This window comes from Chelonus insularis, unplaced genomic scaffold, assembly GCF_013357705.1.
Source record: "Chelonus insularis isolate UGA/USDA-ARS -01 unplaced genomic scaffold, ASM1335770v1 contig_128_pilon, whole genome shotgun sequence".
NCBI classification, from domain to species: domain Eukaryota; kingdom Metazoa; phylum Arthropoda; class Insecta; order Hymenoptera; family Braconidae; genus Chelonus; species Chelonus insularis.
Genome location: NW_023276368.1, coordinates 347,770 through 364,757, shown reverse-complemented (window position 1 = coordinate 364,757; position 16,988 = coordinate 347,770). Strand labels below are relative to the sequence as shown.

The 16,988-nt window shown below is 28.9% G+C and overlaps 1 protein-coding gene across 5 annotated transcripts in view; it reads right to left on the bottom strand.

Moving 5' to 3' along the window:
• The window catches only part of LOC118068449 (uncharacterized), a 28,018-nt gene extending 11,034 nt beyond the window's left edge, over positions 1–16,984 (bottom strand). For all 5 annotated transcript variants that reach the window (XM_035085869.1, XM_035085876.1, XM_035085901.1 and 2 more), the window contains exons 1-6: positions 16,656–16,984; positions 11,653–12,394; positions 3,564–3,820; positions 2,413–2,855; positions 1,698–1,913; positions 1,500–1,611 (exon numbers count right to left, since the gene is read on the bottom strand). In XM_035085869.1, coding sequence (XP_034941760.1) covers positions 1,500–1,611; positions 1,698–1,913; positions 2,413–2,855; positions 3,564–3,820; positions 11,653–12,103 — 1,479 coding nt within the window. In that variant the 5' untranslated portion in view covers positions 12,104–12,394; positions 16,656–16,984. The remainder of the gene's footprint in view (positions 1–1,499; positions 1,612–1,697; positions 1,914–2,412; positions 2,856–3,563; positions 3,821–11,652; positions 12,395–16,655) is intronic.
• Positions 16,985–16,988: the final 4 nt, after the last annotated feature.

The following is a 16,988-nucleotide window of genomic DNA, read 5'->3' as shown; positions in this document are numbered from 1 at the left end:
ACAGAAAAAGAATTCTTCGAACATTTCCTTCTATTTCGAGGCTAAAGACCTTTAGATTACCATAGATATCATAAGAAAAATAGATAATCTTCAATCAACTATGGTGCATTAACTTGAGGTTAAATAAATTTTTACAAAGTTCCAAGTAATTCAGATACTTATTTGCTTCCTTTTTCTTTGATAAAAATAATCACTTACTTGCTGTTATAAAAAATTAATTTCTAAAAATATTTCTTTCAAAATTATTTTTATACACTGAACAGTATCAACTTATTATTTATAATTAAGCAATTAATTTATTTTAAAAATTTATCCAACTTTATAGCCAATAAAAAAAGCTGCAATAAAAGTCATACTTGCTGACAAACTTTTTAATCAATTTTTTTATTCTCTCAACAATCTAAGTTTATGACATTTTTCTATTCTCAATATATAGAATATCTTGTAAAGCTAAATACTACTACAAGAAAGTAAGGAGAAGTATTTTTGAGAAGCATCGATTTTGTACGTGAGAAAAATATGTAAATCATCAGATGAGGAATTTGCTCATATTCATTTTACCGAAAAAAAATTTTAAAATATTATGAAACATCGATTTCACAGCTAGTAAAAGTGTGTAGATTGCTGATACGATGAAAATTTCATACTACGCCTTCATCTGTTATTACCCACAATATGGGCTGAACAATATTCGTTCTGCACGTTATCGCTTAAACGGTCCTTGCGGACAAGTGAACACCGTTTACGTTGGCACGTGAACTTTCGGTATTATTTTATCGAAAAATTTTAAGAGCTATAACTCATTATGGAGTAAAAGAACGTCATGCTTTTACACAATTTTAAATAATAATGCTTTTGCCGTCATGTTAGTGATAATTTTGGCAAATACTATTATTTACTAAAACATTTTCCATGAATTTCTTCTTGAGTGCATGGCAAAATAGTTAGTTCGTGTTCTAACTGAAAGTAAAATAAAAATAAATCTCTAGCCTACATATAATTAAATAACAGGAAGCTAGGAATTGGTGTAACAACTTTATCCGCAGTAAATAAAATATATAATATTGATGATGATTTTTAAAATTAAAGTTTAAGAACTGATATATATAAAAAAAAATGATGCTACAATAATCTTGGCAGTAGTTAGTCTTTCTTAGTTATAATGCTCTTATTCAATTTGATTTATAATCCGTTTGGTTGAAACTTTAACGTTAACCTGCGCCAAAAGCATGACTACTTATTTAAACAACTATAAAATGTCTTCATAGTCAGAAAATAACACTTTTGTTACTGGAAAATATTTTTCTACCATTATGTCTTTTTTATGGTCCTCCAGGCCATAAAATAAGCAATAAAATGACTATAAAATTTACTACACCAGACTCATGAGTCTATTGTTAAGATGGCTAGAAAAATTTGCTGATAATAATTGTCAACTCCACAAGTAGCTTCTAATATAATTAAAAGCACAAGGTTAGATAGTTAATGAGTTACTTTACCTGAGCTTGTACAGCAGCCAAGTGTAAATGAGCGACGCCCAAGTCGAAGCGTTTCATCGAGATATCTTCTTGAAGCTCGGCTACTTTGGTAAAGAGATTGCCCTCAGCACTCCTACGATATGAATCATAACAGTTTTCAGACTAGAATTTAAATGCATAGAGAAAAGTAGAAAGATTGATGGTTGTAATGATTCTTACTTGCGCTGCATTCGTATAAGAGCATCTAACGAGTCTTGAACACGACTAATTTCAAGATTGAGAGCATCAGACTCTCGACGTAAATCATCGAGGGTAGGTTGACCACTCATTCCAGATGATATTAACTCATCCCTAAGAGTTGGAACCTGATTAATCCGCTCTATTGGAATTTGCTCTGGTGGTGATGGTGGTACAAAAAGCCGACGAGGCGGCTTCCTAATGCAAAAGAATCATTCATTTATTTCCCCCTTTTTATGACCTCCAATAATCTTGTTAATTGAACCTCATCTCAGTGTTCATTTTGTCTCCATTAATAAAAAAAATTTATTTCTAATTAAATTTAGTCGTAAATGACAGCTATGGCACATTTGTGTTCAGTTAATTTCATTTCCTCATAATTTTTTGGGTCAAATAACCATTATGGTAAATTACCAGAATTTTTGCTTCCATTTTTCATTATTTATCTAAGTGTATTTCTGCAAAAAATTATATTAAAACAAGTAACCAAATAAAAAGATATAATTGAAATGATAATTTAATTTTATATTATCAAGGATAAATTTATTTAATTAATATTAAAGAAAGAATTTTTTTTTTTTTGGTGTAATAAAAGTTTTATCAAGTGTTAATAATTGCCAATGATGTTGAGTTAATAAAATTAATGAGTTCCTTAAAGTGTAAGAACTAAAAAGATAATGGAAGTTTCTAAATATACCTGGGCATAGCTGTGCTGGAGAGATTTTTAGCAAAAAGTTGTAGATCAGTTTGTGCTGAGATATTCTGGGCTTCTTTGGTAACAGCCTGGAATCTCTTGGCTTGCTCATTAGATCTTTCACCAGCAGCTTCAGCGATTCGGGATATACATCCACATGCAAGAGTGGAAAGTTCCTCATAGACCTCGGCTATTTCTCCAAGAAGACTTGGTAGGCAGTGGAACTGATAACTCTCAGCAATTGCATTAGTAGCATGTAATTGAAGCACGTAGGCGTTATGTGCCTCAAAGTAAGCTCGTTTAAGATTGCTCTGCTCCTGTTCACTAGCTGTTTCATTAATGGTCAACAAAGCACCATATGCTCTCTTGTAGTCAACTCTTGCACGTTGGAGCTTTTCCTCAGTCTTGGTTACCACTTGCTCATATGCCTCACGATGCGCGAACACCTGGGATCACATGTTCATATAAACGTCAAAGAGGTCGTTTACTCGCTAGATGGGCTAGTACTCATAAATCATTGCAAGACTTAATTTATCGTCATGACACTATAAATTACAAACTAGCAGATACTTCTGGTATATGTCTACCAACATTTTCAATGTTTTTTATGACTCATTTTGTGTTGCACTTGACTTTCTGATTTTTATTTCTTGGAAATCAAAGACTCAATAGTAAATATTTATTCTAGTGACATTCTTTAGTATATAAAATTCAAAAAATTATGATTCTTAAAAATTTTAATCTCAAAAAATTACATTGAATATCATGGTTTATAACATGTATTTCATTTCCCCTTAAATCAATTTAGCTATTTTTACCTATTGCTATTAAATTTTTCATTTTTCTTAAGCTTTACCTTCAATAAATTTCTATTCATTGCATACAATAGAATACCATATAAAAGATGGTTATAAAAAATTGCTGAGAGATTCTGAAAAGTATGCATATGCATTGATACAAACGATAAGAATTTTTATCTCGTTGCTTGTATATTCTTCTATAAAAAATCACAACGTAAATAAGAAGCAATTGCAATGAAGAAAAAAAAAATACGTTACTATAATATTTTTTCAACAGCTAGAAACAATTAAAAGAAAAATACTTTTAATGATTGTTAATCAAATAAAAGCTTCAATTCTTTGAAATATACAGACCTTTCGAGATTGAAGCTTTCGGTAGAAACTAGCCTCTTGAGTTGGCCTAGAAATCTGCTGCTGGAGTACCGCTGCAAGATCAAGATGTGCTGTAGCATCAGCCTCAACTTGTCTTAGAAGGTTTTCCCATACTCGACGCATCGCCCCAGCATCACTTCTAGTTTCATTTGATCTACCACGAAACTCATCAACAAGTCGACGCACGTTCGCTGAATGAGTTTCCATTGCCACACCAAGCTCCTGAGCAAACTCCGATACTGTAAATATAATAAATAAATATTACCATAAACATATTACATTTCTTTTATCTTAGAATCTATTTTACGATCGAAGATTAGAAGATAAACTAAAGTCTCCCTTGTTAAATGAATTATTCATACATTCTCTATATCCCTCTAATTCATTCTTTTTACTTATTTTCTATTATATCCATGCCAGCAATGTTCTACATGTCCATGAATTTATGATTTAACAACTAAAAAGAATTGATCAAGTCAAAAATTTTTGAAAAATGACTTTGTAGCTAGAATATTTCATACGACCTAAATAAACATCTAGGATTTAAAGTAAAATTGAATGATTTATAAATTCTTCACTGATTTCATTGATTTTTCTACAACTAGAATGGTAATTAAAATTCATGTAGGAGTGTGAAACTTTAGTCTATATATATTAATCAATAAAATCAAAGATCATTTTATCATAAACTTATACAATGAATTCAATCAAATCAAACAGAATGAATGATTAAATACAATTGTATCTGAAAGAATGTTGTCATTGAATTGTTTATTTTATTTCTTCAGGTAAAGATTAGCTTATAAATCATCTTGACACAGCTATCAATCATATCGGTGATATTTAATGTGTTAGAAAACCACTTTTGGTGCAATGTGCGCTTCTAATATGTCAAAACGCCCACTGACACTAACTGGTTAAGACAAGCTTGTCACGGAAGTTACCACTAATACATGGACATGGTATCTTAGTCTTTTCATAGTATGCCTTGAATTCACGTTGTTTCTAATAAAAAGAAAACGATCGAACTATTAGAGAGGCACTTAGAGAGATGCCATGTTATGTTTCTTTTAGCCTCCTTGAAAGCTATTAAATGCCAATCATCTTTTAACGTCTTTCTTGATACGTGATTCTTACCTTCCATTAAAGCTGTTGCCACTGTTGGATCAAAAGAATGTCGTGATAAACTTAATTACCTCAATTCTTCTCTCTTTTTTTTTTTATTAACTGATATTGTCATCATTTCCATTGATTCAGTTTAGTTTTTTTGATAGTTAATGAGTTGCTGATGTGTTGAAAATAGCCTAGTTTCCATCACTTTGAAATGTTAAAGCTAGAAAGCAATTGTAGGGATAGATTGACTTTGTATAGAAGAAAAATATTAATAACTGAATGTCAAAAATTTTTTCCCAGAGGCTAAAGCTATTGATTGAGCTCGAGGATTAACTGCTGAACAATAAATCCTGTTTCATATTGAAAATTGTGATGTTTAATCGATAACTTTGATAAAGAATCACCTTTTTGATAGTTGGTTGGATAAGAAGATTACTAAAAGGGTATTATGGAATAAAATTAAATTATTTAGGGCGTGAATATAAATATTTATTTGATTATTTTAATAATAGATAATATTTCTGATATAATATCAAGAGAAAAAATTTAATATTCCCATAGACTATAGCTATTAAAAAGCAGTGCTATGTTTTATGAGCAATTACTGAATCATTAGGTGGTTTATTAATACTTGATGATAGTATTTCATCTTAATGTAGTGTAAAACCATTACGAATCAACAAGTTCTTCTTGCAAAGAGATGATATATTAATACAACAAGCTCCACAAGCAGTTGATCATAAATCGTTAATGGTTTCTCCACCAAAGATACACACAAAGATCATAAATAAATTCATTAGTAAAACTTCCAAAGCAGAAAGACAGATCTCGAAATGTCATCAAATTGGTGGTAACCTCAATTTCATCAAGTTGTCATTTGCAAATCTGCATCAATGTATTCTCTAGCTTCACAATCTATATGTATGATTTTGATTGTTAATGCTAGCCTGGCATTGAACATACATTTCTGTATGCAATCAGTAAGACAAAGCGTCTGAATTTCATCACTAACAACAGCTGAACTAATTTTAATTATGTATAATACAGTTGCTTATCTATGCCTATAGTGTCTATAGATTTGATAAGATTTATCCTAAACTAACATCTTCCAAGGGATTATGCTATTCTCCATTGATGTACAGAGGATTCTACTGAGGAAGTTTCATTACCAAGATCCTTGGGGTACTCAACATCATATTGGTAAAGTTTAAGGCTAAGTAGTGGGTATACATGTGTAGGCAAAAGTTTATAAACTTGTTTCTTTTAGACTTGGTGTCATTTTCACGTAGACGTAATTACGAGTTAACATTTGAACTTGTGCCAAAGACAAGGTGATCATCGACTTGACTAAGCAACAGCTGGATCTCTGACAGTTCACTGTCGTCATTGCTCCCTCGCACTTGTGCTTCACACCTACATTACGTATTTTCGGTGGATAATAATTGCCAGTTTATTCTTGTCTATTTCGCACTTTTATATCCTTGATATTATTACATCATTACGAATTATTTTCATGTAAAGTTTATTTCAATATTTTAGTCATTTTGTCTTAAAATTTGCTCTTTAAACAACTTTGTTGCACAATGTATTACTAACTATAATTTATTATTTAAATTTATAAATAATTTCATTTTATAGATGAATTATTTTGGAATTATATGAAAATCTAAAGTTTAAAATAAAATGTTTCAAAATGACTGGATCAAGATGGATTAATATTTTGATTATAATATTATATGACAAAAATTTTATCAACTGTTTAGCCAACATTACCAACATTCAATATTTAGTATTAATCTATATTTGTCTATGAATTTATGAGAATTCTCTACGCTGTCATAATAATTACAAAAACAATAGAGAAAACAGAAGGTCATTTCAATTACTGAACAAATATTTATCGGGTTTTGTGTCTGCTTTACATTTATTCAAGCAATGAAATCGGGTTAATTGAATCTAGTGTTGAAAAACAACTTTGCACAATACATTTATGATGTAATTGAAAACTCATAAATATAAGATTTTGAATAACTTCAGAAAATTGCATTTCTTCATACAATAAACTTTGCATGCATAATTTCCTTTTAATTATAAACTCAAAGAGCAAACTGTTTTTAAACGAATATTTTATGTTTCCTTAAATTAATAACAAAAAAAAAGGTACATGATTGAAATGACATAGGAAATATGGTGGACAAGTAGTAGACTTGTACTACTGTGGCCAAATAAGTTTCATTTGAGAATGTTATTCTTAGTTTAAATTTTTCTCTCATCTTCAGCCTTCTTGGACATGGGTTACCAAGTTTGATGCTGTTGGTTAAAGAAAATAGAAAAAAGTCGACTTTCCAAACAAGTCATACAAAAGCAAGTTCGTGCTGTTTTGAAGCTGGTCGAAAGCCTAGTACATCTCGACCTGTTTCTCTAGTACTTATTCTCTCTCTCTAAGTCACTTTAAATATAAAACTTAGATGTTTCTTTTACTTTTTATTCATGTTATTAATATTATTATTATCATCGTTTATCATAATAATTCACAAATTTAAAATAATCCTTTTTATTTTCATCAACATTTTACTATTTCAACTTTAATATCCATCAATTATTTTTGTTTCAAAAAATCATTACAGCTTGAAAAGTACAACAAGAAGACATTTCAAAAGATTCAATTAAATGTTCAGTTAATATTTTAATCAGATTAACTAATTCACCTTCAGTTGATTGAAATAAAACTTGGTAGAGAAATATTGCAAATGGATTAGAGAGTATAGAAATAATTTAAATAAAATGAAATATAAGATATTATTAACAGAGGAAATTAGATAAGTCTTTTCATCAAATGATAATCCAATTAGTGTATTACCACACACACACACACATTTATAACTATGCTTTTGAGGAGCAACAGAAATTGGTCTTTGAGAGTTTCATTTCCAAGCTTTCACATTCATAATCATACTGAAGCACAGAACTCTAGTTGTTCTCTTACATTATAATTGTCTACCTATATCTGCATTACATCTTAAGTTTCTCTACGTCTAGGTCACGTTTATCGTATAGATGCTTGTGTATTTACATTATAATTAGTATCTACAATAATCAACATCTCTTTGAAACTTTTAAATACAATTATATATTCCAATTGATTACTTCATGTGTGTTATTCACTGATATTAAATTCAAACATAAATTTATAATAATCTTAGCTATCATTTATTACTTTATTTCATCACCATTTTATTTGAAAAAAATTTATATCCTCTTTGTTTGGAATGACGTACCTAAAATGACATAAATTTTATGTATTCTCTAGCAATGTTACCAGCATAAAATTAACTATAGGGGCTCCATCAATATTGCTCTGTGACAACAATCAATGTCTTTAAGCCATGTTTACAGTTAATTTAAAAATAGTTTATTTACTAAATATTTATTTTACAAATAAAAGTTTAAAACATTTATCAACTTGTTGTTTTTTGTTTTTTTGTTCAACTATATTATTTGTTATTTTTCAAATTAATAACAGGGATTATTTTTAAACTAACAAAAAAAAAAAAATTCATTTAAATATTAATAGAATTATTCTTCAAATTTACTTAGCCATAAAAGACTAATGAATATTTAGTTATTTGAAAAGAAATGTAATTTTAAAAAGAAAAAAGTATTAATAAATAATTCCAATATTATGAGTATCAATAAATTAAATAATATTTTACATTTGCAAACATTAAATACCACAATTGAATAGCATGTATTTAGGATGTAAAATTAAAATGAGCTTGATACTCGTTCACTTCCTTCCCACGTGCCACCCACCCTCTTTCTAGAGTTTACCAAGTACTTATTACTATTTTATTAGCAAGGCAAACGAGAAAGCCAAGCACGGAATCAGATATCTAATATTCCATTACTACCGTTTGCTACAATTGAATAATCAATTGATTAATGTGTTGCCTGTTGCATGGATAGCTTAATATTATCCAGCTTAGCAATACCATACCTAAATGTATCTATTTCACAACGATAACTATTAAACAGTAGTCATTTCCCTAGAAGCTTTTAAATGACAACAAATGGTGTTAAGAGTTTTAGAAAATCATTAGATAAATAACCCCTCAAACAAAGAATTATTTTTATATTTATTCCATTATCTAATAGATGAGTGGAGAGAAGAAAAAAAAATAATTGTCATTCTGAGCTTTTTACTTTGTTGATTGATAGTTTCGTCAAGTATGTAGAACAAGAAATAAAACATTTTATTCTATTTATTTGTAGCTTATCTAGATTACCCTCATACATAATATGAGCCCATTAAGAAGACAACTGAGTGAGAGAACGTCTGCATAATATAGAAAGAGTGTTTAGTCAGGAGTTGACCTGAATTCAGGTGGGGCAAATCAATACCTTGCCTGTTCACCTCGCAGTTGCCGTAGCAACGAGACTCCTTCCTTTATTAAATATAACGTGAAATATATATCTGCGTGTGATCGTGACTCGTCAAATAAACATTTACCTGTCAGCTGGATTTTTTGACGTAAGGCTCTCTAAGAGCTTAAGCTCACTTTGAGAGCAAACGCGCATAGGCAGCTTGCCGCCACCACCTAACTCCCCAAGTTGGAGGCCTAGACCTGAGCAAGAGAGGGAAAGTGACCGGATATAAATTCCCCTAGTCAACAAAAAAAAAAAATAATAATACTTAATGTGATGAGAAAGATGAAACGTATTATTATTCATTTAGGTATATCGATTGGAAAGTAATTTAATTTTGTTGAAATTTCATTAAAATTTTATTCCAATGTTAAATAAAATATCATCTACCTCTATTTTCTGTTAATAAATAACAGTGATACATTTAACTGTTATGATGATTGATTTTGAGATTGGTGTAAATTATAGCTTAATAGTATGATTTATATCAGAATGATTGGTTTCGTTAATAAAAAATTAATCGGTAGGTAATTGAATAAACGTGTTGTCCAAACAACTGATAAATAATTTCAGAAGTATTATTATGCCTCGATTAAAAATATAGACATTCAATATATTTTTTTTTCAATACTACTACTAATTTATCAACAAAAATATTTGAATAAAGTTGAAATATTTAAAATTGCCTTTTACAGAGAAATATTGCAGAGAATTTTGTTAAAAAACAATTTATGATTGCATTGATGTTGATAATTTACAAAATAAGATTATGTTTGTATTTATGATGAACATAGATTATATTCTCTCAACAAAAGTCCATTAACAATAAATAAATATTATATGTTAAATACCATAAAAAAAAAGTAGGTCAGAGATTTGTTCTTGTAATAAAAAAAAAAGTCTTCCTCAAATATAATTAAATAGGATCTGATAATTTCTACTCCCAAAGTGTGATTGTGTTAATGAATTTCCCTGATCGAAGAGTGGAACTGCGTATCAACTTAAGCTTGAATAAAAAAGAACCTAAACATTTAAATAAATAAATTATTAATTGAATAGTATTTCCTAATCAGATTGCTTGAATACCATCATTTTAATTTATTGATTACTATAAAAAGCATTTGGATCTCTTTTCTAAAGTTCTAAGCTTGACCATACATTTCCATCATTCCTCATGTTATGTAGCTTCTGACCTTAATCTTTCAGAGTTCATTTTACAAACGAGAAGAACTAGGGACAAATAATAGCCAACATTGGAACTGAATTGTTGATGGTATAAGTTTGTAAATATTCGATAGGTCATTTTGTATTTCAAGTTTCTACAGACGATTTTATTTTCTGTAAAAATATCACAAAACAGAAGTTTGTAGGTATTGGAGTCTATGAATGACGAGTATTACTCAAGTGGGAATTTGTTAATTAAAATTGAATTTAGATGACCTGTCTAGTGAACATTTTGTGGTTTACAATTTCAATATGATATTCCATAGCCACTCTATTATTTAGGTCATTTTACGACGGTTAATCAATTATTGATAATACTCATTTTTGTTTTTAAAATCACATTACTTCAAAAAGAAGTCATATTTTTAATTAGTCATATTTTGTACAACAACATCCATTACCAAAGATTATTTTTCATGGTTTAATTTAGGTAATTGCATGGATGAATAATTGTAATTAATAAAGAAAATGAGTGTAATAGAAATAAATTGTTTCATATGGTCGAATTAATTTATGATTTATAGTAAATTAAGCAAAAGAACAATTAATATTTATAATGATAATAACAGCTATATATATTTGTCAAACTTTGACTAGAGAGTGTAGAATAATATAAGCTCAAAGGCTATCGCATAACTCAACAAGTTTCAACTGTAGAATTAAATCCAGGTCATAACTGTATACATATGTATTATCATGATGTAGATCATCATAGATAAAAAAAAAGGATATTCAAAAAAATTATTGTTCATAAATAAAATTACTTTGCTGACAATTTGAATGATTAAATGCAATAAAATACTCCATCAGATTAACTGAATAAAACTAAACTCTTTTTATCAATAACAAAGTATCGATAAGACAACAAAACGTTCTGATCAATTAATTAAATGGATTTAAATTATTCCAACATGTACATGAATAAATTTTCTAGGGAAAAAATTATTCTGCTCATAAATAATTCTTAAACTACATAAAATAAAAACACCTTACACACTGACTATCTAAAGGATTCAAATTGATTAGAATAATTAAAAAAAAAAATTTTCTTTTTCATTTAGAAGAATGAAATAATATATAAAATTTCTTCTAATAAAATATTTACAGAGAAAAAAAATTTCCGCACGCAAACTAATCTCCTTTAAAGATCAACGTTCCAATTCCAAGACATTGAAACCTCTCATGAGTGGTAATAAACGATGTCACGTTTGTTGGTCGAGTTCGTAGAATTAACGCAAGTAGATTTGCAAAATGAAATGGTTAAATATATAGGGTATAGTTATATGATTGTTAAGTGGTATATAGTTACCAGTTTGAACGAGCTTGAGAGCATTTCCATTGTGCTGCTTGAGTGGCTCATTGAGGGTTGCATGTGTCAGTTCCTTGAAGGGATTATTACCCTCTTCTCCGTTACGATTATTTTGCATAATCGGGCAGTTTTTGAGTTTCTTCTTATTCTCCAAAGAATCACTACCTTTATTATTATTTTCTCGAGTATTTAATATTACTTTTTTATCTCTATCACTTATTTTTTTATCAGTTTTCACCCGACGATTATTACTATTATCTTTATTACTCTTAGAATTATTCTTATTGAAACTGATACTATTTTTTCGAACTATTTTCTGACTCGAGCACTGCAATTTGTTTTCGCAGTTAAGTCTGTCATGTGGATTGACAATGGTCGAAGTCAGTGACACACGGCGAATTGGACTCTCATAGATTCTAAGAAGCTCTTCCGCCGGATAGATGACGTACATGCCCAGACAAAATCAAATGCTTCCTTGACCACCTGGACGTTGTTTCCGCGCGCGCAAACATTGCGCTTTGACTGCAATTCATTGTTGACCAGGACGACACTTAGTTGTGCTCGACCTTTTCTGATACACTTCCACAATTGTAGAACTGATGTAGACCACGTTAAAAACATGTTTTCCGGGACAATGATTAACGAAGAACCGTCTTGATCATTCAGAAGAACTGTCCCTGCTGGTTAGATAGACATCAACCCAGGGCTTTTTGTTTATGAATGTCTTCATTTATTATTTTACCTGTAACATTCAATCAAAAAAAATGCTATTAGTATTTTCATATTTTCATTTTATCATACAATGTAATTATTTTACTTATTTTTCCTCAGTAATAATCCAAGTAATTTATTTCTTGTGAGTTCTGCTACATAAATTCAACCAAAGTACTTTGGTTATGATTGAAAAAAAAAAATTTCTCTTGCTTTTCACTCTTACAGATATGACATAATAATGTCATAGGTTTTTTTTAGTGCCCTATAGCAACATGTCTGTCGCAAAAAAACCCTCTTTCATAATTTACTTAGTTAGGATGCAGGATGAACATTTCTATTTAAATATTTACGAGTACTTCCAGATTATTTTCTATGACCTTTGCAAATATAAGCATTTAATATAAACTATAGTGTTTTTTTTTATAATTTTATACTTAAAGAATCATCTTAGAAGTAGCAATTAAAATTAGTTCCTAAAAGATGATCAATAATTGGACTGAAATAATTAAATTCATGAAGTACAATGCTAATTTTTTTTTATTGAAATGTACCCCTTATTGGTAACTTTCCACTTTTTATCATCATTTAAACTGAGAATTTATTATAACTCTCATTAATTCACCCTCTTGAAGATAAAAATGGTGTTAAAATAAGAATAATGCACTGAAACATTGAAAATTAATTTTTAATAAAACTTGCATAACCACTCCATTAGAGAGCAAATTAGCCAGAAATAGCAGTTAAGTGATAAAAAAAAATTGTTTGCCATATACTAACCACCGAATAATTGGCTGTGGTTTTAAAGGGGTAATTTAGTAGTTGGACAATTTTTATCACCAAGTACTATTAAAATATTATTTATTTTCATAAGATTTCAGTGATTAACTTGATAAGCACCTGCATCACTTCATCTTGTTTATTCTCTCTAGCTCACATTTTCCTTTCCTCTCTCACTCTGTTTCTCGATGCTCGACTCGACATTTCCAATAATTCCGATATCCCTCCAAGGAAATCACATTAGTGACTTGCGGCAAAGCAAATCGAAAGTAAGATACTAAGATGAAGAAGAACTTATGCATTTTTCTTTATATTTTTTTTTTGGAAATACTCAAAAGTTTATATTTATTCAATTTTACAACTTCTCTGTATTTTTTTTTTTCCTATTCTCTACCAAAAGAATAAATTTTATTTTCAATTATATTAATTGTAAGTTTACTTATCTTAATTAAGTTTCGAAACTCTCAATTATTTTTCAATAGCTATTAAACAACTCTCTTGCTAAAATACACTAATTAAAAACATAAAAAAATGATTTACCATTAAATTGAATAATTTTATCAAAGTAAAAAATTTATAAATAAATTTCAATTAACTAATTTTGTATTCTTAAATTGAAAGTTAAGTTAATTATAAGGAATTATCTATTTTAATCAACTTAAAGGAATTACTTTAAATTAATTATAGAATTGAAAATAAAACTATTATATTCAATACCAATTTTGAATAATAAAATATTTCTTTATATTCCCGAAAACGGGTTTTGTTAAGAATAATAAAAGTAACAACTCCCAGGAGTTTAATTTGAAAGAAAAAAGTTGAATTCATTGGTCATAAAATAAATTTATAAATTTATTAAATGTAGTTAAACAAGTATTGGAAAGTATAAAAATATTTCTTCTTTATATACTACCATAATCTTCAACTACCATGAAAGCAGAGAGTAAATTCGAGGATATACTTCATGATCCATATACACAAAAAAAATATTGAGTTAAGATGAACAAGGGAAAGGGAGTATCTTACAGAAGTTTAAGTAGTGAAGATAAAGTTTATATTTCTTTTCACTATTTCTATTAGATTCACATACTTGTAGGGATACATAAACTCACAAAATCATGCCTCAAGTTTGAGATCATTTTCTGAGATTCGTGACTTTATTATTCTTTCATCAAGTTGCATGTCTCAGTGGAATACAGATAATCACATTATACGTTATTCTTTATTGTCTAGATCATCTTAAATTATTTATTAAATAAATCTAATGATCCTTTCAAATGCAACCACGTTTCATTTCACACACGAAATAAAAAGAAAAAAGCAAACTGTACCAATTGCCAACCATCAACCTCTGAGTGAGTATTTTGAGAGCCAACGGTTAATGTGTTGTGCCTAAATTCTACATAGGTACTCAGGAATACAAGACTACAAACATCCTCGACCTCATTCTGATAACTAACAATGACATTTGATCCATCAACACTTCGAAACCTTAGTCCACAATGAAATGAAAAAAGTTTAAACTTTGGAAAATGTGTAAAAGCTTCCAATTGCTACCAAAAACATTTTACTTTAGTCTCGTTGACATTTCAAACTTTTAAGAGACCATAAAAAAATTGATTTTTTTTTTTTAAACGTGAAACATCTGACTGAGCTATATCTTTTTGTTGTTTTTTTAGTTACACAATTCAATCTTAGGGCGGTTAACTGTTTATAAACGAGAAGCGTAGAGAAAACTTAACTCATTGCACTGCCTCACTAAAGAGAACCCATCAAGCTTCGACGATCCGAGAATAACTGACACTCAATTGTCCAACTGATTGAAATGTATTTGCAATAGACTATAAAATTGTTTTTCAAAAGTCTAACTTTTTTATCTTGAAATAAATTTATATACACAATTAAATATGCATTTTAATAGCGACACATAGAAATATTCATTTTTATCTCTGTTATGTCTTTTTCAAATAACACTAGAGCCTATTTTTGATAGAGACAAAAATCCGGATAGATTGATATTTTTAAATAAAGTTTTTCTCTATCCCTCTAAAACTATTTTGACGCTAATCATCATATTAATTCTAATTTATATTGCTCTATATTTAACTAAAAATATAAATATTTTAGAACATCAGGAAGAAGTAGAAACATTTTTTTTTTACATCAATATTTTTAATAAAATATCACCAACAGTTTACACATCAGGCATTTATAAGAAATCATATAAAATACAGTATTTATGAAATAATTTTAAGTAAGCTGATTTAGATGATTATTCACATTACAAAAGAATGAATGTCTTCTCCATAAATAATAAAAAATGAAATCTCGACCTTATTGGGCTTTATAAATAAAATGTCAGTCTCAAGAAAACAACGAAATAGGAGTACATTGTGAAATTTTAACTTCTCATCCAACAGTATAATAAAATAACTGTAAGGAAGTAAATTGACAGGATTAATTTTTTAAAGGATTCACCAAACAAGAAACAAGAGAAATATAAACTGCAGATATCTCAGCATGTAGCTTTGTGAGTATATACACTTACAAAAAAAATTTATCTGTGATAAAAGTAAGATAAATGTTATTTAGAGAAGAAATTAATAAAATGGAAGATGAAAAAATAGCCAAAATAGAAGTAATTACATTAGTTAAGTACTCACTGGATAGAACTTAACATGGAACCAAGAGAAATTAGAGAAAGAGAAGAACTCAAATAGTTGGCAACATTTAATATTCAGAGTAGATTTAATTATACATCCACTATATATAGGCGGTCGGCCTAATGGCAAGAAGATGTGGAAAGTATAAGAGGCCTCTTGTATGCTTTCATTGCTAGATATATACCTAACCTTACATAAATAAATTTGCAAACATTCACAATCAGGAGAAAAAATTTGATATAATGCTATGAAATTGAATTTTATAATGTTGACAGATTATACATTCAGTTGAATGCCGCGAGAAAAAATAACCTCATACTACCGAAAATTGGAATAATAATAACAATACAAAACGTATGATGAAAAAAATTATTATTCTTATACGACAATGAATATTGATTGATAACTCGATTTGAATTTCAAAGAATTTAATTTAATAATTCAAAGCACAAAAAGCGAGAAAAAGGCCCTATGTATCGAGAAGCTTATCATAACATCACAAAAAAATTGCACAGAAATTTTCAATATTAAATCTAAAAATAATTGCTTAGTAAATTTTTTGTTCAAATTTTTCAAAGCGAAAAATTTTTAATATCTATCCTACATTCTTTCTTTTTTATTCTGTTGATTTTTTGTACTCCAAATTTTTCTGTTTACAGTCTGAAAACGAACAAAAATTTCAACCTGCAATTGACAATAATCTCTTTTCAATTTTCTAACAATTGTTTTTGCCGCCATTTTGGGCAACAATACGCAAAATGTTACTCTCAAAATTTCAGAAAGTTTAGACAAAAAAAATAATTAAAATCCTTGCGTATAATAGAAATTAAATAAAATAGTAAACATTACCGTTGAAAAATTTCTGAGAAATGATGAATTCGCTCGTGTTTACTCGTGTGTTTGACCTGACCACTCGAAATGAAAACAAAAGAAACGTATGTATAGCACAAGATTGTCTTTACTTGACAGTTTGGAATAGCCTCAGCCAAATGCTTTGGCAAAAATAGAATTAATAATTTTGTTGTTTAAAGTTTATCTTCCGCGCGATGTTTAACTTATGACAGACTACTTTACACCTCTAAAGACATCCTCACTCTACCGAGGTCCGCGCACCACTGACTCTTTCACTGACGTCTGACCGGGCACGCGATCTATCCTCTTCCTCTTCTGCCATCACCACGA